Source organism: Podarcis bocagei (genome assembly GCF_964188305.1).
Source record: "Podarcis bocagei genome assembly, chromosome: 14".
Lineage (NCBI taxonomy): Eukaryota > Metazoa > Chordata > Lepidosauria > Squamata > Lacertidae > Podarcis > Podarcis bocagei.
This window is the reverse complement of record NC_138139.1, coordinates 38122167-38148279: the sequence shown is the minus strand read 5'-3', so window position 1 is coordinate 38148279 and position 26113 is coordinate 38122167. Positions and strand designations below refer to the sequence as shown.

The 26113-nt window shown below is 42.9% G+C and overlaps 1 protein-coding gene across 1 annotated transcript in view; it reads right to left on the bottom strand.

Moving 5' to 3' along the window:
* Positions 1–7814: 7814 nt before the first annotated feature.
* Positions 7815–26113, bottom strand: part of RAB40C (RAB40C, member RAS oncogene family) — a 44198-nt gene continuing 25899 nt past the window's right edge. Inside the window, exons 3-7 of the mRNA XM_081169926.1 lie at positions 20090–20150; positions 16457–16517; positions 15608–15685; positions 14238–14460; positions 7815–10966 (exon numbers count right to left, since the gene is read on the bottom strand). Coding sequence (XP_081026052.1) covers positions 10686–10966; positions 14238–14460; positions 15608–15685; positions 16457–16517; positions 20090–20150 — 704 coding nt within the window. The 3' untranslated portion in view covers positions 7815–10685. The remainder of the gene's footprint in view (positions 10967–14237; positions 14461–15607; positions 15686–16456; positions 16518–20089; positions 20151–26113) is intronic.

Below are 26113 nucleotides of genomic sequence, written 5' to 3'. Positions count from 1 at the left end.
CGTCCACACACCCACCCTCAGGCCCAACAGTGTCTGGGGCAGCCCAGCTCCAAATGCATACAACTGGGGCTAAGACTCCTTCTTGGGTGGGTGGTGGGCAGCGATTAGACAAATACAGTATTAGACAAATACTGTTGGAGGCAGTGAATACCAGTTGCTGAAACTGCAGGACGGGAAATTGTTCTTGCACTCAGGTCCCGCTTGCAAGCTTTCGACGGGCACCTGGGCAGCCACTGTGAGAACAGGACGAAGGACCAGATGGGTCTTTGGCCTGATCCAGCAGGGCTCTTCCTCCTCCTCCTCCTCGCCTTTTAAATTTTAGTAATATTAAATTGTTTTAACCATATGTAGCAAAAAACATTAGCAGCCTGGCTTCTCATGCAACAGAAACAAACAAAGAAAAAACATGTGAAATAGAAAAAAAAGAAAAGAAATGGCATATGAAGAGGGAAGCAGGACAACATAACCAAAACTCCATAGTACCATAAATAAATTAAAAGGGAAAATGTTGACAGATACTTTGTCACTCCAGAAATGTAAAAACAAGGCCCACCTCTCATTAATTTTGTTTTCTTTATCATTATGTATTGTGTTTCTCTCATTTGTAAGTTTTATCATTAACACAGATTGCCAAGTTTTCCTTAAACAATCAGTTATGGTAGGGGGGGTCTTTCTTTTTCCATTTTTGTGCAATACACTATTTTGCTGCTGTTAGCAGTATGATACTCAGCTGAAAATCAGTACTAATGGCTTCAGGATGAAGTATCAAAAGTAATTTTAGAGTTTCTTGAGAGATCATAGCCTGTACTTATCCATATAATATTTGGTACTTCTGTCCACAAAAACAAAAAACACATAGCATAGTAACAACAAAAAGAATACCCCTCCCCTGCCGTATTATAAACATACAGATTCAATGAAATAAATAAACAAACAAATCACTGTACTGCCAGATTCCCCCACCATTGTTGGTGGCATTTAGGGCAGGAAAAGCTCTCAGGATTACTGACATCACACCACCTGCATCATTCGATGCCCTAGAGGAGAGCTTGGGAATGAGATGCAGCACAGTCATATCTGCTGTGACAGTAGTAGTAGTAGTAGTAGTAGTAGTAGTAGTAGTAATAATAATAATAATAATAATAATAATAATAATAATAATAATAATAATAAATACCCCACCCATCTGGCTGGGTTTCCCCAGCTACTCAGTTAGATCTAACCTGTACTTTTACCCCAAACATTCAGAGCACAAAATTATAATCTCAGGAGAAAAAAAATATTCACAGGAAGTACGGAGGAAAGGCTGTAAGCTCAGTGGTGGAGCAACTGCTTTGCATGCAGAAGGTACCAGGTTCAATTCCTGGTGTCTTCCAGGCAGGGCCGGGAGAGCTGCTGCCAGTCAGTGTAGACAATATTGAGCTAGATGGGCCAACAGCAGCTTCCTATAGTTCCTATAGATCAAGGGTGAGGAATCTTAGGTCCAGATGAATTCTTTCCCCTGTGCATGCATTTTGCATGTTAGGTTTCCACAGGTTGCCATATTTTCCAAGCATAATACAGTGGTACCACGGGTTAAGAACTTAATTCATTCCGGAGGTCCATTCTTAACCTGAAACTGTTCTTAGCCTGAAGCACCACTTTAGCTAATGGGGCCTCCTGCTGCCGCCACACCACCGGAGCCCAATTTCTGTTCTTATCCTGAAGCAAAGTTCTTAACCTGAAGCACTATTTCTGGCTTAGTGGAGTGTGTAACCTGAAGCGTATGTAACCCAAGGTACCACTGTATTTGTTGCTATTCCCCCACTTGCTGACCAGACCTGTGAACAAAGCATGACAGAATGTATGTAGACTGGTTTGGGGTTGTGGTTTTTGAACGTCTCCTCCATCGTTCTCTCTCCCCACACTCCCACTGCCCAATTACCTGTGAGCAACACAAACAATAGAAAATAGTATTTCTGTACTTCACACACTCACCTTCTAAACCATTTAAAAATCCCCATGAAATACACATGAACAAATGTTACCAGCCTTATCCGAACAGTTTTCCTGTATCACAAGGGGCAAAATGGAGGCTTGTGGGTTGGGTTTTTTGGTGGGATGCTGCAGTATACATTGATATTTGGGTTTTAGAAATTGCTTTAATGCTGAGGTTGTGCAGAATAGTGCAGCAGTGACAACAGAGGCCTTGTGCAAGATGTCTGTATTGATTTAATATTTGACAAATGCATTTACTGTGATTACCATCTCCCCCACTTCTACCTTGTGGAGTTTTTGAGAGAATATCTTCCACAATTGGGGGGGGGGTCTTTGGCAGGTGTTAATGAGTGCAGATAAGGGTATTGGGGGCCACTGGAAACATGGCTAAGTAATGCTCATATAGGGAGCAAATGGAAGTCGTCACTGCCCCCCAACAATCCCCCCACAATGTGCTAATAAGCTTCTAACACCGCCAACAACTTCAGCTGTATAAATGGGTGTTTCCACACTGAATTTTCTGTAGTAAGGAGAAATTTGGGTTAGCCGGAGGGGGGGGGGGCGGATCGGCAGCATGGGCAGACATTCTGACAGCAACAACATTGTGTGGGCACTGCAAAAAGCTTGTGGGTGTAAGCAGTACTGATTCCACAATAAACTTCAGGTCTGGAAGCACCCAAGAACAGAAACTGAGTGCAATTGACATAATCAAATATTTTTCCTATTTGCACTTGTTTCCCCATTTTCTTACTCTTTCTGTCTTTAACTTACACCTATTTTTCAATTGCAAGTCGTGATCATGTCTGCTATTGCAAAATAATAATAGGATGCATTAAATAATGTTTAAATGGTGCTTAATATTAAAACAGGAGCCATCCCTCCCTTTTTTGCCACTTCAGGATCAGCTTGTGACCCATTGCAAACAAACAAACAAGGATTTAGGCTTTAAGCTGTAAAATTGCACTTGTGAGAAGATGCATCATGAAGCCAGAGGCAACCAGCTAATCCATGCTCCCTACACCTTTTTCTTGCTTCATGTTGGCAAAAATGCCCCCTCCAGCCCCACACTCAAATGAACTTTGTAAGCGTGACAGCAGCCCACAGCTGAGTGGGTCCCGTTTATATAATTCTTTCCTTATATCTATTTCCTATGATGTCATTCACTTACAACATGTCAACTCACTGCTGAACATTAGATAAACCCTTTAAATGTAGGTATATAAAAAGAGAGATGTTTGTGTAATAATAATAATAATAATGCAGGAGCAATTCAATTTTTAACTACTGTAGTTGCTCCAAGTGACGAGAGAGAATAAAAGCACAAAAAGTGTAATTGGCAGAAGGGAGGCAATTTCTCCTGCCGTGAGATTTTATGGGCTATAGTATTCCTGAGTGACAGCCAGGCCAGACTCAGGATCTGTTTTTTCAAGTCTGTCTCTCAAGGGGCAAATGCACACTAGCATGACATATAATTATGTGATAATGCACTAAAATACGAGCAGAGGACAGTTCAGCAGGCATGATTCAGTCATTATTCCATGAGCCAGATCTTACCCAATTTAAGCTTTTGAAACATCTACAGCTTCTTTGCAGAATTGACAGGGATTCTCTGTTTTAAAAAGCCCCGCAAAACACTGCAGTTTATACACATACGTTTTATAGATCAACTGAAAGCAGCCAAAAAACCAGAAACACCCAAACTATCACCATTGAGCATCTCCTTGGAGAAAAACCCCAGAAATGGTACAATGGTTCTCGGTGCATTTGAAAGATAAGAATCGACTGGGGATAGTTGAATATGTTTCTCCCCTTAAATGAGCTTTGCAAATACAGTGGTACCTTGGGTTAAGTACGTAATTCGTTCTGGAGGTCCGTTCTTAACCTGAAACTGTTCTTAACCTGAAGCACCACTTTAGCTAATGGAGCCTCCTGCTGCTGCCACGCTGCCGGAGCACAATTTCTGTTCTTATCCTGAAGCAAAGTTCTTAACCTGAAGCATTATTTCTGAGTTAGTGGAGTCTGTAACCTGAAGCGTATGTAACCCGAGGTACCACTGTAACCGGATCAAGCAGACATTTGTATTGTCCAATTTGTTGGGAGGATTTCAATGTAAAAAAATATCCAGAAGCCCATTCTCAGCAGCTGCAGTTAAGGAGTGCTTGAAGGAGCAAGAGGCGACCAAGGCATGCAACAGTTAAGTTTTGCTTCAAATCTCTCCCCACACCCCCTTACATAGAGAGGACATCTGTACAGAAAACAGAACGTCCTGCACAAGGAGAGCGTCATCTGCTCCAACTGTTTGTTTCCCAAACCCACCTGAAATCACACCAGCTCCTTTGATTAGGCTCCGTGGGGTGAGGGTGTGCAGGGTACTTCCTGAAGCCGCAAGGGGAGCATTAATGCACTTGTTTGCTTACTCTTCCCTATCATTCTGCCCTTTACCACCAGTTAAAACTATGTAGCTGCTGAAAAGCAGCTTAAATTAGTAGCAATGGAGAATGCCTTAAGACATGGGTAGGTGATCTAAGGCCCAGGGGCTGGAACCAGCCCAACTGACTTCTAAATCCGACCCACGGACTGCCCGGGAATCAGCATGTTTTTACACAAGTAGAATGTGTGCTTTTATTTAATATGCACCTCTGGGTTATTTGTGGGGCCTGCCTGGTGTTTTTACATGAGTAGAATGTGTGTTTTTCTTTAAAATGCATCTCTGCGTTATTTGTGGGGCATAGGAATATGTTCTCCCCCCCCCTTCAAAATATAGTCCAGCCCCCCACAAGGTCTGAGGGACAGTGGACCGGCCCCCTGCTGAAAAAGTTTGCTGACCTCTGCCTGAAGACCTTCCATCTAGTAATAATACAGTGGTACCTCGGGTTACATACGCTTCAGGTTACAGACTCCGCTAAGCCAGAAATATTACTTCGGGTTAAGAACTTTGCTTCAGGATGGGAACAGAAATTGTGCTCCGGCGGCCCGGTGGCAGCGGGAGGCCCCATTAGCTAAAATGGTGCTTCAGGTTAAGAACAGTTTCAGGTCAGGAACAGACTTCCGGAACGAATTAAGTACTTAACCCGAGGTACCACTGTAATACTAAATTTTTATTTATGCCCCACCCTTCCCGGTTCAGAAAACTGTGCTCAGGGCGGCTAACAACAAATTTAAAACACTTAATTGATGCAACCAAAAACAGCTTAAAATACAGTATAAAACGTGAATAACAATAAATTCAGAATTCAATGCTCCTTGTTATCTAACACTGACTGATAGCTGCTCTCCAGAGGTGCAGCCCTACATGGATTTTACTAGGGAAATGGTTTTGTGTTAAGGCATGCACTGTACCACTGAGCTGCAGCAGCAATGGAACGAGCCAGTGTCTCTACCTTGCTCTCCTTTTGAGCCCAGCTTACATGACATTTGTTGTTGTTGTTGTTTAGTCGTTTAGTCGTGTCCGACTCTTCGTGACCCCATACCCTCCAACATTTCTCCAGTGAAAATAGAGGCGCCCTATTCCATAATAATTTTATTTATATGCTGCCCATTAAACATTAAAAAAACTTCCCTATATAGGGCTGCCTTCATATGTCTTTTAAAGGTTGTATAGTTACCATACTTATCTCCTTGGCTCGGGGTTTGCATAACTCCATAGCCTCCCAACAATTCTCTGATGAAAATAGGGACATCCTAAGGAATAGTGGGACATTCTGGGATCAAATCAGAAACCGGGATGGCTTCTGTAAATCTGGGACTACCCCTGGAAAATAGGGACACTCGGAGGGTCAGACATGGTGAGAAGAAAAAGAGAAATTGCTGCTTTCATACCTGTTGGAAAGAAAAGACTAAAAAAAGAAAGAAAGAATACATCAATATTCATTTTTTAAGAGTAGGCAGTCCCTGATGCACTCTTTCAAACGACAATGTGGAGAAACTTGCGTGCAACCTAGGATGCCAATTTAAGCAGCTTGTTTTGGCCTTTTTAGTGCTAAACTATGTATTAGTGCTACATGAGTGAGCCAGGGCTTATACCCACCCAGTTCTCCTCTGTTAGTAGCCCCAGGCTCATGCATGTAACACTAAACCATTTAGCAGTACACACAAAATTGGGTCATTACATTTTCCAGTATGCTCCATACTAGAAATTAGCAAAATGGGTGCAGAATTGAAGGCTAATTTCTTAAGATCTGGAACATTACCATGGACAACCTGGCCACTTTTTGAAGTTCCAGAGTGGATTACAAGAAGGAAACATGCCCATACTTAGCTTCTTTAAAAAGTGCTTTCATTTATTTCACATACATGAAACCTGTGGAAAGGAGTACAATTCAGAAAGGTAGGTTGCTGTTATTGCTCAGTGCTATAGATGGGGAGGTCTGCGGTGGAGTGGAACTTGATTCAGGCCTCCGCAGGACACAATTTAAGGCTTAGCCACTCTGCTATACAATACATCTATGGATTGGGTTCTTCTTCTCTCATGGGTGAGTGCTGTAACCGTGGCTCTAACCAGTACATAACCACATAGGCAGGAATGCTGGGTGGATTTAAACCTTAATCTTGAAAGGCATTCAAATGAATGTGCTATATTATTCTATTCTGTGTACCTCCCCCCCCCCCCATCATCTTGAATCTTTCCCCAGCAGCAGAAAAGCACATTTGTAATGGGGGGCAGGGAGGCTTTAAAACCACAATATCAAAAGCTTGTTGTTTGTAGTTTTGAAGGCTTGTAGTGTCTGCTCTGTATCAGACATGTGTTTTACTCAGTTCCAGAGGTACAGTTGATAAGGAGTAGGCAACAGTCTGAAGGGCCATGAGGTAGCGACCTTGCTGAAACTAAGCCAGTCTGGGTCTGGTCCGGGCCGGAATGGGAAGTAACTTGTAATGTCATGTATTATTGCCTTGTGTTCCCAGAGAGAAGGTGGGCTGCACACATAATAAAAGTGAAGAATCTTTTAAGCGCTTTTAAATGCATTTTCTTGCCTTTTTCCAACACAGAGCAATTACTGTAATGTAACGTGTAATGTAAAATCTTCAGATGCGCAAACCCTAATATGCATGGAAATGCATGAGCTTTGTGCACCAGCACGCATGCAGCGCCATCACTCATAGGGAAAGAGTAAAGTGTATAACTGCAGCTAGACATGCTTTTCATTACATGCACCCTGGGAACTGTGCATAATTGCTTTCCAAACAAGTCAGGATTCATAAGCCAAATTTTAAACCATGGCATCATACCCTTGATTGGAAGCCATTAACCACTGTTTCCTGGTTTGGACATAATGGGAAACCATGGTTAACAGTGGCTTCCTGGCTCGTTTCCTTGCTCATGTATATGTAGTGTACGTGAGCTGTCTATGAAGTGGACGCATGGTGTGTTTAAGTATCCTGGCTTCTTAAGCCAGGATTTCACTGTATGAATGCCATCAAATTGTACCAAGGCCAGATCTATTTATTTTTTTGCAATGCTAACAAGTTCTTTTCTTAAAAAAATTAAAATAAGCACGGTTAAAGACTCCAGAAGGGATCCATGGGCTGGTGTGCAAACATCCATGCCCTTGGCACAGAATAGAGATTCTCTCAAGTCATGCAAGTGTGAAGAAAGCATTCCACTTTGATCCAAGCCTTCAGTCCATGGCCAAATGCCTGTTCATTTCAAATGAGGCAGTTAGCAAAGTGCTTTCCACCATTCCTCCTGGGAATATCCCAGAGCCACAAGCCCCCTTAATCCCCTTAAATCCATCCTGCCCAGCCTCCCCCACTTCTCTGCTGCCCTCCCACTGTCCTTCAGCAACACCCCTTTAAAGAGCTCACTTGCTTGTCAATGACAACTTCCAAAGCCTGCAGGGTGGTTTTAAAACAAGATAATTTTTTTAATTTATATAAAAACCATCAGTTTAACAACGTTTACTGTACAAAGGAATTAAAAACAGAGGAATGGTATGTGTGTGGGAGAGCAGCTAGTTTCTAGTGTTTGATATCAGATCACATTCTTTGAGTTGAACATTAATAAAATAAGGTACAAGTTCAGCTTTGATTGACAGACATTCCAAAGAGTCTCATTCCACAGAATTTGCCATGATTTAAAAAAAAAGAAGGGAAAATTAAAGACAGGCATTTAGGTGAGACTGAAAATTATGCATGTACAAGTAAGAAAGAACAAGTGCAGGTAGTTGAACTCTTCTACTCTGGTAAGAAAAGCTCCATGGCCACCCTGTCCCAGCAGATTATGTACAAGTGATATCAGATGCTGGAGACACAATAAGGAGGATTTACAGCCTGCCAAGCAGGGGTGGGTGCATGGGGGGGGCACTCCCTGCAATTCTTCAGAAAAACAATGCACATTCTATAGCTCTTTTGGGAAGTAGCTATTTTAAAACCAAGGGTGGAAAGATGGCTGTGTCCAGGCTGCCTCCTAGATCACCTGTTCACTGCACATCCCCAGAATGCCAGGCTGTTGAGTCAGTGATTGTCTCCCACTCCATTTAGAGCAAGCGGCAACAGGTGGTCGTGGCTATGCCGACATGCCCTGTAAATCTCCAAGCTTCCATGCTCCTGCCCTGGATTTGGCTCTGGCTTTGTTCACAGCCCGATGAGATGCCGCTAAAGGCTTTCCCCTGCCCTTGACCTGTCCCCGCCGCCCTCTTTGAGCTCATGCCAGCAGCGGGGCTTGGCTCACCCCTAGTGCCAAGCCATCTTGGAGCAGCCAATAAGCTGCAGCTCTGCCAGCTAGGCTCCTGTCAAAGTTCCTGAACAGAATGGGTTAGTCAGCTGCATGACAAGCAACCAGCAGCATCATACTACCCTTTCCAATCTGCAATAAGGTTAAGTGGCCAGTCCTGGGCAGGATGGTGGGTGGTATTGAGGAAAGCCACCTGGGAGGAGACATTCACCAGGGAGAGATAGATTGAGATAAATTTGGCGGGGGGTGGGGGAGAGAGAGAACTAGATGGTGAAGGAGGTGAATAAATCAAAGATTCCAGAATGCAATTCATAGGCTCTATCAATAAAGCCAACAGGTGACTGTAGCTTCACCCTCTGCACACTTCTGCTTCATTTCCCATCAAACCAGCCTCTCCTTTTAGCTTAAGACAGGCTGGAAGATATTCCCCAAACATCCAATGAGCTTACTTGCAACTCCAGCCAAAGCTAAAGCAACAGCCCAATGTGCATTTGTGGCAGCAAAGGGTACTCTAAGTGAACAGAGAGCAGGGCAGTGCACAAAGGAAAGAGCCACGGAAGCTGTAACTAATTTGTTTCTCAGTATTCCACCTCTCCCACCTTATCCCACCGATCTTAATACTCTTATGCATGCTGTAAGAGAGGCTTTTACTATCTGTGTACAATTCTGGTGAATATATTGATTTTTGAAAAGTGAAAAGGTGTTAACGGGGGTGGGGTGGTATGCCCTGGATTTCGAAGACCGTTTGGGCTCCCTGAGCAACTCTGTAGTTCAGAGAAGCTGTATGAACAGGATTGACAACACCACAGGGCTAGAGAGCATCAAAAGCAAGCAACTGACTACAAAAGCAAAAGCGCAGTAACATGCGAGGATTTCTGCTCAGCCAGAGAACATGCTGCAGGAGAGGTTTTATTCAGGAGCCCCAGATCTCCCCATGCCTCACACAACCCAGTAATTATGAACAGCCATAAAAGAGCAGCATATACTGATGATCGTCTCCCCCCGCCGCCACCCTCCCCCCGCCATGATCTTTTTGAGATTTGGTACAGTCTAACCTTTTGCCTTAAGCCTCCTGGGAGGCAGGGATGGCTTGATCAGTCATTAACCAATTCCAGATGTAGTCAGGACTCCCCCACCCTCATTCTCCCCCCCCCATCCCCACAAACACAGCAGTGAGATTCAGAACCCTGCCCTTGCTGTCCATTTAAGCCATGCACTTGTTACCAGGAATGTCTGGAAAATTTAAGTCAAAAAGAAAAGGGAGGAACAAATCCCTACCTTCTTTCACAAACAGAATTAAAAAAAAAATGACAGCAACCCTGTGAGTCTTATACAATTCTCAGAGTGTTTGATCATTTTGCTCCTTGACCCCCGTCGACCCCCCTCCTACTACAATTAGCCCTAGGGTTCAAGGCTCAGTACTTCTATTTACAAGGCGGCACAACATTTCCCCCTGATGTCCTTCTCTTTAAAAAAAGGCAGGAATGGAGAACTAAGAAAAAAAAAAGTAGTGAGAATCTCTTTATATTTATAAATAAGTGAAAATGTCAAGCAGCCTGCTTTCCAAGGATCCCCAGCCAATCATGGTATTTCTGTTGGGTAAAGGCAGAACTCCATCTGGGTTGAAGTTGCTATAATTCCTGCCTCCTCACCCCCTTTTTTTAAAAAAAGAGTCATGTTCACTGTAGCACCAGCAATCCACTTGGGAGCCCAAGTTGCAGCACAGAGTCCCATCTCCTCCCTGGCAGGAGGAAGAGAGTCATTCCCTTGAGGCAGCCATGCAGTTGCCCCTCAGAGCAGGGCGAGGGGCACACCTACTGCATTCTGGGAAGGCTGGCTCAGCACACCCTTGCCATGTGGGATCTTGCCAACCTCACGTCAGCCCACAAGCCCCATGCCAATCCTGTAGGCACTGTTGCCAGAGACACAGAGGAATGTCAGGAGAGACCCCAGTGGAATGGGTTACGTGTGTGTAAACATCTGTACATCAGCAAGTGGGCGGGCGTGGCTGGAGGAGACACTCCCCAGCACCGACTTGCTAAGAGATCTTGCAGTTGTTACGCGAGCAGTTCTGTGGTGGGCTCTGTGGCGGACGGATAGACTTGGAGCGCTTCAAGCTGTTGCCTTTGCTGCTGCTCCCGCCTCCGCTGCTGGCCAAGGAGTATGAGCGGCCGTGCATCATCACTGCGTTCATGCCGTTAGCCATGGAGAAGGACTTCAAGTGGCTCTTGATGGTGACGGGAAGGGGCAGCTTGTCTATAAGGTGGACGGGCGTGCAGGAAACAATGGCACGGCAGCAGAGGTCTTGCAGGCTGAACACTGTGGATGTGGGAGGCAATAAAAAAGAAATACAGGATTAGAAAGGATGTACGATTGGGACAGTTCTTGTATCATTTGCTCTGGTGCGAGTATACCATTTTCCATGAACAAATGTTTAGTTCTTCAGGTGTCAGGCACTTCCCCAGTCTCAGCTAGCATTGTGGACCTGTATATGGATGAGCTGAGCCTATAAATCCCAAATCCTGTAGTTTTAAAGGTATGCCTGCAGCAGGCTACATTGTCATACATTCTTTGCAGGGGAAATAGCCCAAGAGATCAGTGTAGCCCGCTTCTGGTTACCAGTTTCCTTTTGTAAGTGCTCCACTGAATAAGTCAACCCACAATCTATCTAAATTAACACTTCAAGAAGTGCAACACCACAGCGACATCCTTCAGCCCCTTCTCCAATATCAGGATCTGGTTAATTCACTCCAGCCCCTGAATCTGTTTTACCTGGTTTTATCTTAGTAATCAATTGGAATTGTTGTTTCATGTTTGTAATCCACCTTGAACATTTTTTGAATATTTAGCATAAAATCATATATACCCATTCATTAGATAGACATCTTGATGTAGGGGCACAGTTGCATAACCTGAAAGTGCAGCTCTTGACACACATACCTCTCCTCACCCTGCGATAGCACACACCAGAACTTATTGTGACATCAGTTTACATAGGGAACCAACCAATCTGGCCAGAAGTACAAAGCTTGACTTGTGTGCTATTTCCAGCACAGTGGACACCATCAAGTCATGCCATCAAGAAAAGCTGCCTGGTTAAACTGTACAGTCCAGCTGGCACTGCTAATTTCCCCATAAGATGGTTCCTGACAACTATGAGGACTAGAAACTTGCTTTTATTTTCAAAACATTTAATATATTGAACTCCGTACTATCCCAGTGGCTATGCAAGGCTCTGCAGCCCCAAGTAACACCAAGTATAGCATTGGGAAGCAGAAGCCCCAGGTTTTGCACAGAACACTGAGTTTAGGCTGTTTGATCAGTTTGTATGGCTACATTCCTATAGCCTCCGATATGTGTTTCAGTATTCAATAACAACTCTTCTAGGGAGGCAGAGTTCTTTCTCTCACTTTCTCTCTACATTCCAGACAAGAAACTGAAGCTAGAGAATTAGTGACATGCCCAACAGAATTTCAGAGCTGGGAATGAACCCGCATCTTCTCCCAAATCATATTCTTGTGTGTTAATCAGGTTTCTTGGCCATTGTCAAAGTAATTAATGCCTCCCCACAACTGGCTGGCGGGAAAGCCGACTGGCTGGCTAAGTCATGTCTGCAGAAGACACACTGCATATAAATTCCCTTCCAGACAAAGCCCTCGAGACTGCAATTAAAATTGGAAGAGGGCTTCCCTGCCTGAAAATTCAATGAGGGAGGACAAGCTTGGTCTAGAGGTGAGCAGACATGCTGCATGCCTCAGAACAGAGCACATTCCGATTTGACAAGTATACAAGCCCTGGCAACCTGAGGCAAACAGCCCTGAACTCTGATCCCTTCCCACAGCTGGACTGAGACCCTATGAGCAAACTCGCTCACACCCATGAGAACCTGTGGCCCCGTGCTTCTTTCTAAGCAGTGTGCAATATCTTGTAACATCTGCTTTGCAAAGCAGAACAACTACTCTGGGGTGGGGCAGATTTGCTTTGATGAGGTCACTGCTGGGGGAGGTGGGGGAGAAGAGAGGAAGGCATTCTAGTTCTGTTACTTGAGGGCCTGACACAGTTCAGGTCACTAGCAAAGTTTCACGCAGGGAGCCAAAAGGGTCAGAGCAACTAATCGCTCACCTGAATGCAGCTGGAAGAGCTACTGAAATCTGCTATGAAACCCCAGTCCACAAATCTCAGGCTGACTCAAACAGATATTACCAAAAAAAGTAAGTACATTAAACCAGGCTTCTGTGCTCGTCAGCTGTGAAGCAGTGCTTGAAGTTACTATCCTCCCCATCTGTGCTCCTGTTACCCAGAATCTCAGAATACCTGTATACATGTGAACTAGCAGCAATCCCTTCTCCTAGTGGAGACTTGGATAAGAACCTCTGCCCTCTTGACTTTCCTTTTGTTCCAGTTGCCCTTAGGGCTGCGGACAAAGAAGACTTTTGCAAGCTGAACTATCTGCCAGCCTTGCATGTGAGAGTGGAAGGGGAGCTCTTCTGAAACTGAGCAAGTCAGCTATGACAGAGTCAAAGAATCCCTCCACCACAGAAATGATAGCATGCCATCTTCTGACAACAAGGAAAACTGCACCCCACAGGGAAAGCAGGAAGCTAGCTTTGTCAAGCGCTGTTTGAATGGCTCAGTGTAAGGCTGCTCTTCATATTCCCTTGTCCACAATGCCTCTTCAAACATCAAGCTGCTGGGAATGATTGACAAGGATGGAACAATATATCACACATGCTCTATATTAAGACCCCCAAAGTCGGCACGGGGGGACCTGAAGTCTGTGATCCAAACAAGCTGAATAAATTAGTTGCATTGGTCACTACCGTGGAAGATGCTGGACAGATTCCCATGACTGAACTACTTTGAGAGAAGTCAAATAGAGGTCTCAAGAAAACATGAAATTTTAGTGTCAATTGATAAAACTGAAAATTAACAACTCACTGAATGCTGGCTAGCTTATGCTATAAAGTTTGTTTAAGAAATCAAATCTGGAGTGGGAAAGTTGATACTCTAATAAAAAGATCAAGCCTGCAACATCCAAGCCTTTTCAATCCTATTTTCACAGCTATGGGAGATATAAAAACTGGCCTAGTTGGTTCAGTGCTGCATGCAAAAAGCTATTTTTAATCAGTTTCTTTTCTACATACAAGGAGGATAATGACATCAATGGAGAGAACCCCAAGTCAGGGTGGTATGTTGGGGCATAAAGCAAGTTCAATAAATTCACAGGGCTCAGTGAAAAAGAAGATAGGCAGGTATTGTCTCTAGAGGAGAAGACTCAAGGCACATAGAGCTCCATTTTTGTTTCATATCTAAATAAGGTATGTTTCAGATGTTTTATTGTTTTTGCAGAGTGAGATTTCCCCTATTTGTACTAATATGAGCAAATCATCATTAAGCAAGCTAAGTCACAGTAACTTACATGAGAGACGTCACACATGACATTGAGGCAAATTACCGTAGCTGAATTCAAAGAGCAATAGTGGAAATGCCATGTGTACCAAACACCAAATCCTAGAAGGAAGACTGACAACTGGAACATCTATTCCTGTCTTAATGCATGGCAGGAACAATGGTGTGGGTGCTTGCTCACCTCTGTTGGGCCTCCAGATCTTCTCCATGCCATGCCTCATCAGCACAATACGAGACAGCTCCGTGAAGGACTCAATTACGTTGAAGTTGCACAATGGGCTGACCTCAAAGAACGTCATGCAATTTTTCTCTGCATAGGAGCGGGCTTGCTCTGTTGGCACTTGCCGTTTAAAGGCCAGATGAAGCCGGTTGCCAACCAAGATGCGGGGCACACCAGGAGCATGCTTTAGAGAGAAAAACAAATCACTGAACATACGCACTTCCATGCCAGCCCAAGCTCATGTTCCAACCCTTTTCCTTTGGGAGCAAAATACCTATTTGGCACTTCTCATTTACAAGACAATGCTGTGCTTTTATTTTTCAGGCCAGGTTCTGTGCTCCTAACCTGGACATGGCACAGGGTCCAATAGAAGAAGCTGGCATCTAGAGAAGGCCAAGTCTAGTACACTGCTGGCTTTCCAAGGAGGAAATGGGTACTAGAAACTGGTTTAAGCTTGGCAAATCCCAGTATCTGCCCACACCTTCCATCCCTTCTACATTCTAGTGTTAAGTGTACTAACATATTTTCCTCTTAATGCTTGGCAATTAACAGATAACATTTTCTGATAACTATGTTAGGCCTTTCTGAAGTAGTAAACCTGTGTCTGGGCTATCCTACTCCAGACTACAGGCCAGGGTTTATATGAATAATTGCTCTGCCATATAAAAATCCCTGCACATAAGAGAATTTGTGCACTTGGGCAGGACTGGGAAGTGGATCTGTTTGCGAGCAGAATCCCAAAATCTTCCCACCCCTCCATGGGCTAACTTTGACAAGCAGAATAAAAAAATTCCTTCCAGTAGCACCTTAAAGACCAACTAAGTTAGTTCTTGGTATGAGCTTTCGTGTGCATGCACACTTCTTCAGATACCCTGCATGCACACAAAAGCTCATACCAAGAACTAACTTAGTTGGTCTTTAAGGTGCTACTGGAAGGAATTTTTTTATTTTGACTATGGCAGACCAACACGGCTACCTATCTGTAACTTTGACAAGCAGGTGAGGCTGCAACCCATAACCTCTCATTATAATGATCCCATGTGGCTAACACCTGTCAAAGGAGAAAGATTCTAACCTAGACTCCACCTGGATATGAGTTTTCTTAGTGCAGGGATTTTTACTTAGGTGTTTGGTCTCAATAGAAGGTTATAGGAGCATTTCAGCCTGCAGCAGGATGCAATAGTACCTAACTGACAGTTTGCTTCAATACAGTATAAGGTCCTAACAGGAAACCAAAAATTCTGACACTCCCTGAACCAGATTTGTAGATGATAAACAAAGATAAAAAGACCAAGTTTATGGAAGTCTAATGCAGTCTTTGCCATTCTTACCTCATCAATTTCCTTGATCCATCTGTCTATTCCATCAAAAGACCAGCGATTGGTAATGTCATAGACCAAGAGGATTCCCTGTATGAAACAGAACACCAAATGTTCAAATTTAAAAAAAATAAAAAATTCAAAGTTGCTTACTTGCAGAAGGTATTTTCCTAAAGTTGGTCAATAGTGACTTCACACCCAACTGTGTGCTCTTTTCCTGCCTTTTTGCCATGTAATTCACTTCTACTGTAAGGTTTTCAAAGTATTCTACTCATTTCTAGTCATATGATTAGGAATTCTGAGAACCATTCTTTTACCAGGCTACTGAAGGCTCCCTCCAACACCACACCTGACCTACAGACTATAACAAACATTTTTGATGTGTGTGTGTGTGTGTGTGTGTGTGTGTGTATAAAGAAATACAAGAGGAATGTTTCAGAAAGCTGGATGTTTTCAGCGATAAGTTAGGACCCAGGCCACAAGCAGAATTCCCAGTCTGAAGTGGAAGAAATAGTGGAAGAGAAATAGAAATGCTTTTCCCCCCATGGCAAGACTCTAGTTTCAGCACAGCCATCATTCTGTAGCCTAAGCCAGGAGTAGCCAACATGGTGCCCTCCAGATGTTTTGGTCTACAACTCCCATCAGCCCATTGACTCTGTTGACTGAGGCTTATGGGAATTAGAGGGCACCACCCTTGGCCTAAACCAATATGGATGCATTGTGAGGGCTGTCCCAAACACAATCACTGGTTCCTCCTGGCTCACTTCTAGACATTAACAAACTGATAAGCAATGACTGCAGGCGGCACTTTTGCCTGGAGTCAAGTAACAAAAGCTAAGCAGCACTGCTGACTGTACTCACCTGAGCTCCCCTGGAGTATGACCGAAAAATTGTACAGAACCTCCCTTGGCCTGATGTGTCCCTACAATGAAGGATGGAAAAAAGTAGATGGCTTTCAGACCTCCCCATTCCACCTTCCCAACCCTTTCATTGAATCCTTAGCTAATAACAAAACCATTCCATTCAGTGATCTGTTGGTTAAAATTGGAACTACATACTATACAAGAGGATATTGTACAAAAGTCATTATTTTTCTCCCCAAAATGCTGTGCTTCACATATGGATTTGTGTAGAGTGCACTCTCATACTCCACGCCTAAAAAGAACATTCTAACTTATTCCAGTCTTGTGTACCCACAAATATATTTCCTGCAGAAGAATATACACAAGAAAATTTTACCATACATGTTAATAAACACTAGTAAGAGTGCATATTATCTTTTCCATGCAAGTACACATACAAAAGATATCCCAAATGACTGGTTGTTTAGGAATATAGATTACATGTTAGCATCTGAGAACTAAAATTTTTTTACAGCTTTATTTATCAATCCAGAACATCCATACTCTCAAGCTGGGTACAAGTTCATTACTCCCATTTTATCTACTGATGCAGCTCATTGTTTTCAGTTCTTGGAGGCTGCTACTGGCAGAATTCAACCACAACAGAAGCTACAGCAGACACTTCCAGGTCCTGCTCAACACCAGCTGCCCTCACTTTGAATGCTTCAAAGACAATGACTATGTATTTAAAATCCATTTTGCAAGCCCTCCAGCAGGCTGCCTTTGTGTGCAAATTCATCATAGCAGTTCCCACTTCCTATGACCTATCAATGGGTAGGTAGAGACATACATGCTACATACATATACTATAGATATGGAATGTCCAACAGGTCGATCGTGATCTACTGTTCGATTCCTGGGATGTTTTGGTAGATCGTGGGCTCCTCCATCCAGCCCTGTCCCCTCGCCCTGCCCTCTAGATCACTATACTGGAAGACGGAGCTCTCGCTGTGAGGCTGACCGTTTCATTAGCAATATCTTGGTGAGCTCCTATTTTTATTTATTTCTTCGACCTGCCCCCCCCCCCGGGATTTTTCTCCCTAAAATAAGCTCAAAAACTTTCACCTGAACCCCCCCCAAAGAGGTAGATCACTGCCAGTTTTTAATTGTGTGAGTAGATCACAGTCTCTTGGAAGTTGGCCGTCCCTGCTATAGATGGACTAGATGCTCATTGGTATTATGTTCCAGCTTCCTACCACTGGAGACAGGATTTGACTGTTCAACATGAGGATCGTCAATATGTTCCACTAGAGAGAGTTAGATGAGAGAGACCAAGGCTCAAGTTCTGTCATGGTTTCACCAGGTGGCCTTTGTAAAGTTACTAGCACCAACCCCCCTTTTTAGTGACAACAACAACCTAGACAACAAAAAAACACCCTCTCATTCAAAACTGCCCATTCTAAGATAATGGCTGAGCTCTGTCTCGCCTTTGGTGGTTAGGTGAGTGGGGTGCAAAGGTGAAGGGTTTTTTCATCAGGACACTTCAGCTTTAGAAACCTCTTCCAGTGAAAAGTTTGCCTGTCCCTCTCATTTTTCTCTCTACAATTACACTTTTTTTTTTAAAAAAAAAGTTATGCCAGATGTGCTTCCCGCCAAGAGCCTTTTATGTACTGATCTACAGTGATTACAAATTGCTGTCAAATGCAAATGTGAATTTATTTATTTATAAAAGTATTTATATACCACACTTTCAGAAAGCATCAGGGAGTCTGCAGCAAAATAAGAAATCCCTCCATTAGGAGCACTACAGAACAATCATTAAAATGTTCACGTTTTTGTTTTTTTAAAAAACAACAACTGCATAGGCCTGTCTACATGTTCAGTTAACTTTTTGTTAGGTGAGTGAGAACATATTCTCTTGAAGATTTAAGAAGTGCTACAAATGATTGGTATGGATGGGGTGTGGGCTCAGAAAACATTATTAACCCACAAAAATGTACCTGCAAGGTTATCTTTAATGAATATGGCAAGTTGGTGGACTCTCTGTCACCCAACTTCCACATACACATAAAAGAAAAGTGTTGGAAGCAGTCCTTCAGTACTGCCTAGCCGTAGAGAGAATTCTTAGCTCTTCATTTAAAAAGCTGCTATGAAAACAAACAAAGGAAAAATTTTGGCTGGAGAAGATATGTTTGAGTTCAGCATTCAATGGCTACTCCAGAGGCTGACATTACACTGAGGAATTCTTACAACTCTGTTTAGGAGTACAACGTGTTCTGTAGTAAACAAACATAGGGTGTGTTAAGGACACCAGCTGCCTCAGAGCTTGTGTGTAGATTTAAGCCATGCCTTCTCATATATTTAAACATTACAGCACACCAAGGGGCATCACCAGACATCTGTGATGCTATGAGGAGTGCTGTGCTGACCTAAGAAAGTGCCTACATAAGTGCAAGCTGCGGTCAGGTTAGTCATAGAACACGTTGCAGTGTGTTGGTCTCTGCTGTGTCCAATGACCTGGGAGGGGTGCATGACAAACAGCTGGAAGCCTCACCACCCTCATTCCCCTGCATCAGATTTCCCAGGGAGATCAGATTTTTGGTGCAATTGAGGCATTACTAAATATCTAAAGGGTCAGATTTTTGCTGGCACTTTTCTTATACACCCGTCACTACACAAACTAGAAGCTTGTTCCATCTATCCTGTTGCAAATAGCATAACGTCAGGGAGAGAGTGGTAATCATTATGGTAGACCAGGGCAATGGATTACAATTGCAGTCATCCTCAACCATAGACTACGCTGGCTGGGGCTGATGCTGCCCAACAACATCTAGTAGGCACCACACTGGATGCTCTTATGGTAGAGACTTTGTGACTAAGTTCACACACCATCCTCCTTGTGTAAGAGGCCATTTCCATAAGTGGCCAAAAACCAATGCTCTTAGAATGAACACTAAGTAGGAACCAGGACCGTTTTGAAAATGCTTTCATGCAGGACCAGATGTAAATGTTTAAAGGTAAACTGTCCTTAGGCCACAGGGCAATAAATATGGCAAAAAATAAAATCTGCCCCCCCCCACACAAACTGAAGGTGGGAAAAGTGACTTAGCATATCTTCCCCTACTGTCCTCCTTTACTTCCTTGTTTTTCTTCATATGTCTTCCATTCACATTGTAAATCTGTATGCAAGGTTAAATTATGTTGTATGCCAGGCATAGGCAAACTCAGCCCTCCAGATGTTTTGGGACTACAACTCCCATCATCCCTACCTAACAGGACCAGTGGTCAGGGATGATGAGAGTTGTAGTCCCAAAACATCTGGAGGGCCGAGTTTGCCTATGCCTGTTGTATGCTGGAAGCCCCTTGTTTTCTTTTCAGCACGTAGCAGCAGTAGAAGGAAGAGGGAGGAGATGGTGCTTGTGAAGCCGAGCTGGTGAAGCCAGGCCATACAAGAGAAGGATGGGATAAAGAAAAATGTAATCTGCATGCTATAATTAAATGAAATAGGTATCTATGAACGTCTCCAGATAAGCCCAGGCAGACACTTCTAAGCTTGCAAGAACATTATATTGATGAACCCATGTTCTTTCTTGGCGTAAGGTCATGTAGGCATTCTTAATACTTTGGGAAGATTTCAGCAATGCAACCTTACCAGAGCTCCAGTTTGACTCGTCTGCCATCTAACAGGATTGTTGTGGTCTTGTAGTCGATTCCTGTAAATAATAACAATGGAAGTGTGATTACACAAAAACCAGGCATAACGGCACTATTTCAGTGACATGTAAGTGTTCATAACCAGAAAAAGCTGTCACAACACGAAGTATTTGGAGGAATGATGCTTGTGGTGGTAGCATAGTAAGTTTTAATATACAAAACAAGCAACTCAGAAGAGCAGTAAACAGACAATTATCATTTATCTGGTAGCAAGGATATTTAGGTCTCTTACAACACAAAAAAAGTTAGCTGTGAGGAATGAGGAACCAAGAGTTGTTTGTCAAACTGACCTACTTCAAGTTAAATACAATTTCTTCACCATATTTAGCATAATGTTAAATTTAAAAACTACTACAACAAAATTTATATACCACTTGATTGTAAAAAACACACACCCTACCAATTGTTTACATTTCCCCCCTCAACTTGATGTTGAATTCATCCACTTAAGATTTGTACCCTCACTTTGAGTACAGTGTATTTTGTCTAGGTATTATTACTGAAATGTGAAGGCCAGGAGTGGCATTCAGGTATGTTACATTCAGACTAGACCCACTGAAATTAATGGACCTAACTCAATCATGTTCATTCATTTCAATGGGTCTACTCATTAGTTGAATGCCACCCAAAAAATCTAGATTTTGAGCTAACAGCGGCAACTGACCAGAGAACCTGTTGGTGGATCATAGGGACATGGACCTCAACAGAGTCTGATATCTGCATTTTGAAGCTTAATTTCAGAGGATGCATCTGATTGTGGCCAAGATCTGCACATTACAGCTTTGCATTACAGTTTTGGTATGCAAGCAAAAGGACATACAACCATAAGGTAAAGGTAAAGGATCCCTGAATGGTTAAGTCCAGTCAAAGGTGACTATGGGGTGCAGTGCTCATCTCTCTTTTCAGGCTGAGGAAGCCAGTGTTTGTCCACAGACAGCTTTCCGGGTCACGTGGCCAGCATGACTAAACTACTTCTGGCACAACAGGACACCGTGACGAGTGCCAGAGTGCATGGAAATGCTATTTATCTTCCCGCCACAGCCATATCCACCACCAAAAGGTAGCATTCAACTCTCAAAAACAATTCATACTATATAGTCATGTTGCTGCCATCTTAACAATAACTTGACAGCGCTATTGGCATGTCAAATGGGTTCTATTTCTAACTAGGCAGCTTTGTTATTAGCAAGTATACCAAAATACTTCATACATATTCAATTGTGTTGACACAGAGATTTCATTTCCCTGCCACACATCTGTGTCAATATCCTTGGAGACCTGGATATTGCACTAATAAGGTCTCAGCTGGTCACTTTTCTTCCTGTTCCTCCCAATGCTTTAATCTGCATATTAATTAGTCCATTGTTAACAAACTTCAAACAGGAAGCTGACTGCTGGCAATTGGTCCTGCCCCACATGAGATCAAGCACCACTTCCTTTAATTTAAGAAAGAAATCCCACTGATTCACTGTTTCCAGGGACACATGCTTTCAAACCTATCAGGTCGCATAAGAACTGAAGATTTTAAGTATAAGCAGTCTGACTTTGAAATATATAGCAAACGTTTCAACAGCTTGCTTCAAAAACTAATTTTCACATATGATTTCTTTAACTTGATCCAAACACACCCCACACTAAAAATATCATTTTCTCTGTAAGGAATGAATCATGGAGGAAAAATTCTTTCAAGGAAAGTGAACTGGCTATCTTCATCTGCCCGAGCTGCAACAAAACATGTTGTAACTCTCCAAAGGTTATACTTCACCCCCGAAGGTGCACTCCTCCATTGTCTAGAGACAGATGGATGCCAACCAACAAAGTACTACTGGGATGCAGCCCTAACTCCAGAAAACTCTGTCCTGTGTCTTGCCAGTATAGTTGGCGACACACTCCTATTTTAATATCCTCCAACTATCTAGTGCGCAAGTTGCCAGTGTGGTGCACTCCAGCTGCTGTGGAACCACACCTCCCATCTTCCCTGACCATAGCTTACACTGGCTGGAGATGAAGTCAAACAGTATCTGGGGAAGCACCATGTTGGCTACCCCTGATCTAGTATCTACAGCTAGCTCAGCTCTCAAAATAAGTTATAACAAGGGTGGGGACTGCATTCCATTGAAGGTAATCTGTTGATGGACACAAGCCAGTGGTAGATGGAACCACAGCTGAAAGTAGGCAAGGCCATTTCTCTTTTGATAATCCCCTTCCCCACTGGCTCCAGTCACATGAAGGTAGGCTAAGGGCACATGTCGTCCTCTAGACACAGGCTGCCAACCCTGAGTTCCAGATTGCCAACTGTTAATGAAAATTTGCTTCCTCTTCAGCCCAGGAACAGTCTATGCTTCTGGAACATTCTGGGCACTTAGCCTACCACAGTATCCCCCAATAAACATGTTAAAACATTTATTTCCAAAGAAGAGCCTTTAAGTTGCACACCTGCATTGGCAAACTCCCACAAGACTTACAACAGTTCCCATATATTCTTAGAATGTAAAATAAAGATTTTGTTTTATGTTGTCATTTCTATTAAAACCCTGTTTGACAAGACAACCCGATTACTTTTGTTTATAGAAAAAAAGCAACTTACAGCCATTGATTAAAAATCCCCAGGCTCAATCTGAGATGTACTGTACTTTTCTGTGTATAACATGCCCCCATGTATAAGATGACCCCTATTTTTGGGGACTAAAAATTAAGAAAATGGGGGGAGATTGTCCAGAGTTGTGGAGCTTTTTTTTGTGGAGGATTGCACAGAGTTATTGAGCTTTTTTCAGGGGAGGTGTTGCCAAAAATCACTCACCCACATGGCCGACGCTAACACTCACACGTGTCGCAACAGCCTCCTAGCGTCTGTCCCCTCACCAGCAGAAGCAGCCTATTGCCTGCCCAATTGTCACAGCGACACCCACTCAACAACATCCCTTGCTGCAGACACCAATAACACTCTGCAGACCATCTCTGGCTCGCACCATCAACCAATTCCATGTGCCCCCTGGGCACTACCCATGTATAATACGACCCCCTATTTTAAACATAATTTTCCAGTAAAAAACTCTCTTATACATGGAAAAATACGGTATATCTTCAGGGCCCACTCTGTTATTTTTGCAATTGTACACTTTAAAGCTGTTTTTAATATACAGGTAGCAACCGATTACGCTTATTCAATATGTGTGCAACCACACATACAAGCACCGGCCCAAACCCAGAAGTAACCCAAAAAGTCACAAAAATGGGGCAGCCTTATTCAGCCTCCCCCCGTTGGAAGATACATTGCTGTAGCTACCTTATGTACCAATAGAAAGGTAGCACAGTTCTTTGCCCTGGCAGAGAGAGAAAATATTTATTGCCAATTCCTAAGCAGCTGCCCAGCCCAAAGTTGCACAAATATTTCAGTTTCCTAGGAAAGAATAGTTTTAGGCCTTCAGGTTGGCTGCTTTTTAATTCATAGTATTTCAGTCACTATTTGGGCCAGACTTAATTCATAGTGATATCATTGGCCAAGCCAGACATGATGCTAATTGTGAAAGCTTTCCTTTAATGCCAAATGAAGCTTCCTTTCTCCAAACCTATTAGCAGCTTGGGGAAATCGATACCTTGGGGTATGAAGGGAAGAGTTAAATCCCCTCATTGTGTGCCATGGTTCCAACCCCACCCCCTTGCATCTTCTCTTTAAATGTGAAAAAGTAGATGAGAATTGCAATGATACAATTGACATAATTTATAGTTTGACCCCAATGCAAATATAAGGAAAGGTTCCAGTCAGTGTGAAAGGCTTTCCTTCTTATTTAGGTAAATCTTCACAGTGCTGGACTGTCCATGAATGCAACGCTTCTATAATCCAAATCTCAGGCTGGCAGCAGTATCACTACTTGATCTTAAAATATTAAGGCAGTCAGTGCAACTCCTTCACAATTACACTAGACATATTTCCTTCAGGGTCAATGATGCAACCAGCCTCTGCTTCTGCTTTGCATTCCAGAACACTAATGCTCTTCAGCTTTTATAAACAGTTGATTACAATGTATCATAAGGAATCGTATCACAAAAAGGAACTCATTTCAGCAGCAAGTATTTCACTTTTGAAATCATCAGGCTTGTTCAGACAAGTTCATGAGGTGGAGTACAGCTCAACTGCCCCAACCATGTATGTTACATAACACTGAACAAACTTTCAAATGAATAAGGCAGAAACTGACATGTTTGTGCCACTGGGTGGCACTATTGCACAGAGGCTTTTGGGATACTGCTGAAAGTCAGCCTTTAAATACCTGAGTGCTTTAACTGCCTCCCCTTAAACTCCCATCTTTACAACTGTTGTAGGGAAATGTTGGTGTTTTCTTCAGCAAACAAACTGTGAATATCCATATTTTGATATGCATACTGAGAAGCACCAGTCTGTTGACTGATCTTATTAGGAGTTGTGTTACTTTATTTCACTATACTGCTACATTTTTGATTTGTTATTTACTCTGTTTCTAGTTTATGTGCCAGTCACATCTCCCTGGGCTGGACATTATGAATTTACAAATTAAAGAGTTTTCGGTGAGAAAGACCATTGGATCAAACTATGAAATTAAAAACTGAAGTTCAAGCATTCAGTCACATGGATATGCTCTGTTGGTAGACAATGTACAAACCAGTTTGATTCTATTGCTTATAGCAGGTCTACCCAACATGACACTCTAAGATAAAATGCAAGCCACTAGCCACATAATTGTAGCCTATCAGATGCCTGAAAATGTTGCAGTCTCAGGCATGAAAACAAAAAAGTTTACCATTTTACCATTTATTTACTATTACATTTATATCCCCACTTTTCCTTCAATGAGGCTTTAGGCAACATATACTGTTCCCCCATTCTCAGTTTCAACCTAACAACCTTGTAGGCTAGGCTGAGCTTCATGATGGAGTCGGAATTTGAATTCTGGTCTCCCAGGTTCTAGTCCAGCTCTCCACCCACTAGGCCAAATTGGCTTCATGTCTGGCATGCCAGGCTCAATTCAGTGGCAGGAAATTACACAAATGTGGTTTAATTCGTCTAGCTATGTGGAAGACACAATGGGGCTATGCTCCATCTGAATATGGGTCACTGTAGCAGATCCACGATCATTTAAGAGATGGAAAGAAGGGGAGAGAGTGTAAAAGACAAAAAATTAGGAGAGAGCACAAAACAAGGCACAGAGAAAGAGACTAAGATATAATAGTATGGTAAAAGTTGTTTTAATGTTGCAGGTTGGTGCTAAATGAAAAAGCCCTGGGCCTGATAAGTTGTTAACTACCAACAGACAAATGGAAAGACATATTTCTTTGTAAGCTATGGTTGCAAATGTTTATTTCTTACATCTATATTCTTCTTTTCCTCCAAGGAACAAAAGATGGTATACATGGTTCTCCCCCTCCCAATTTCAATCTCACAACAATCCTGTGAGGTAGGTTTGGCTGAAACAGTAACTGGCCCAAGGTCATCCAATGGGTAGGGATTTGAACCCTGGCCTTGAAAAATATTAAGTTTTAATTATAATGCTAAACCATAATAATAGAATCATAGAACCATATCATTGTAGAGTTGGAAGAGAGCCTGAATGTCATCTAGTCTAACCGCCTGCAATGCAGGAATCTCAAACTAAATATGCATGACAGATGGCCATCCAACCTCTACTTAAAAACCTCCAGGGAAGGAGAGTCCACCACCTACCGAGGGAGTCTGTTCCACTGTCAAACAACCCTTACCGTCAGAAAGTTCTTACTTAGGTTTAGTCAGAATCTCCTTTCTTGTAACTTGAAGCCATTGATTTGGGACCTAGCCTCTGGAGCAAAAGAAAACTGGTTTGCTCCATCTTCCATGTAACAGCTCTTTAGATCTTTGAAGATGGCTATCATATCTTCTTTTAGTCTCCTCTTTCCCAGGCTAAACATACCCAACTTCCTCAACAGTTCCTCATAAGGTTTTGTTTCCAGA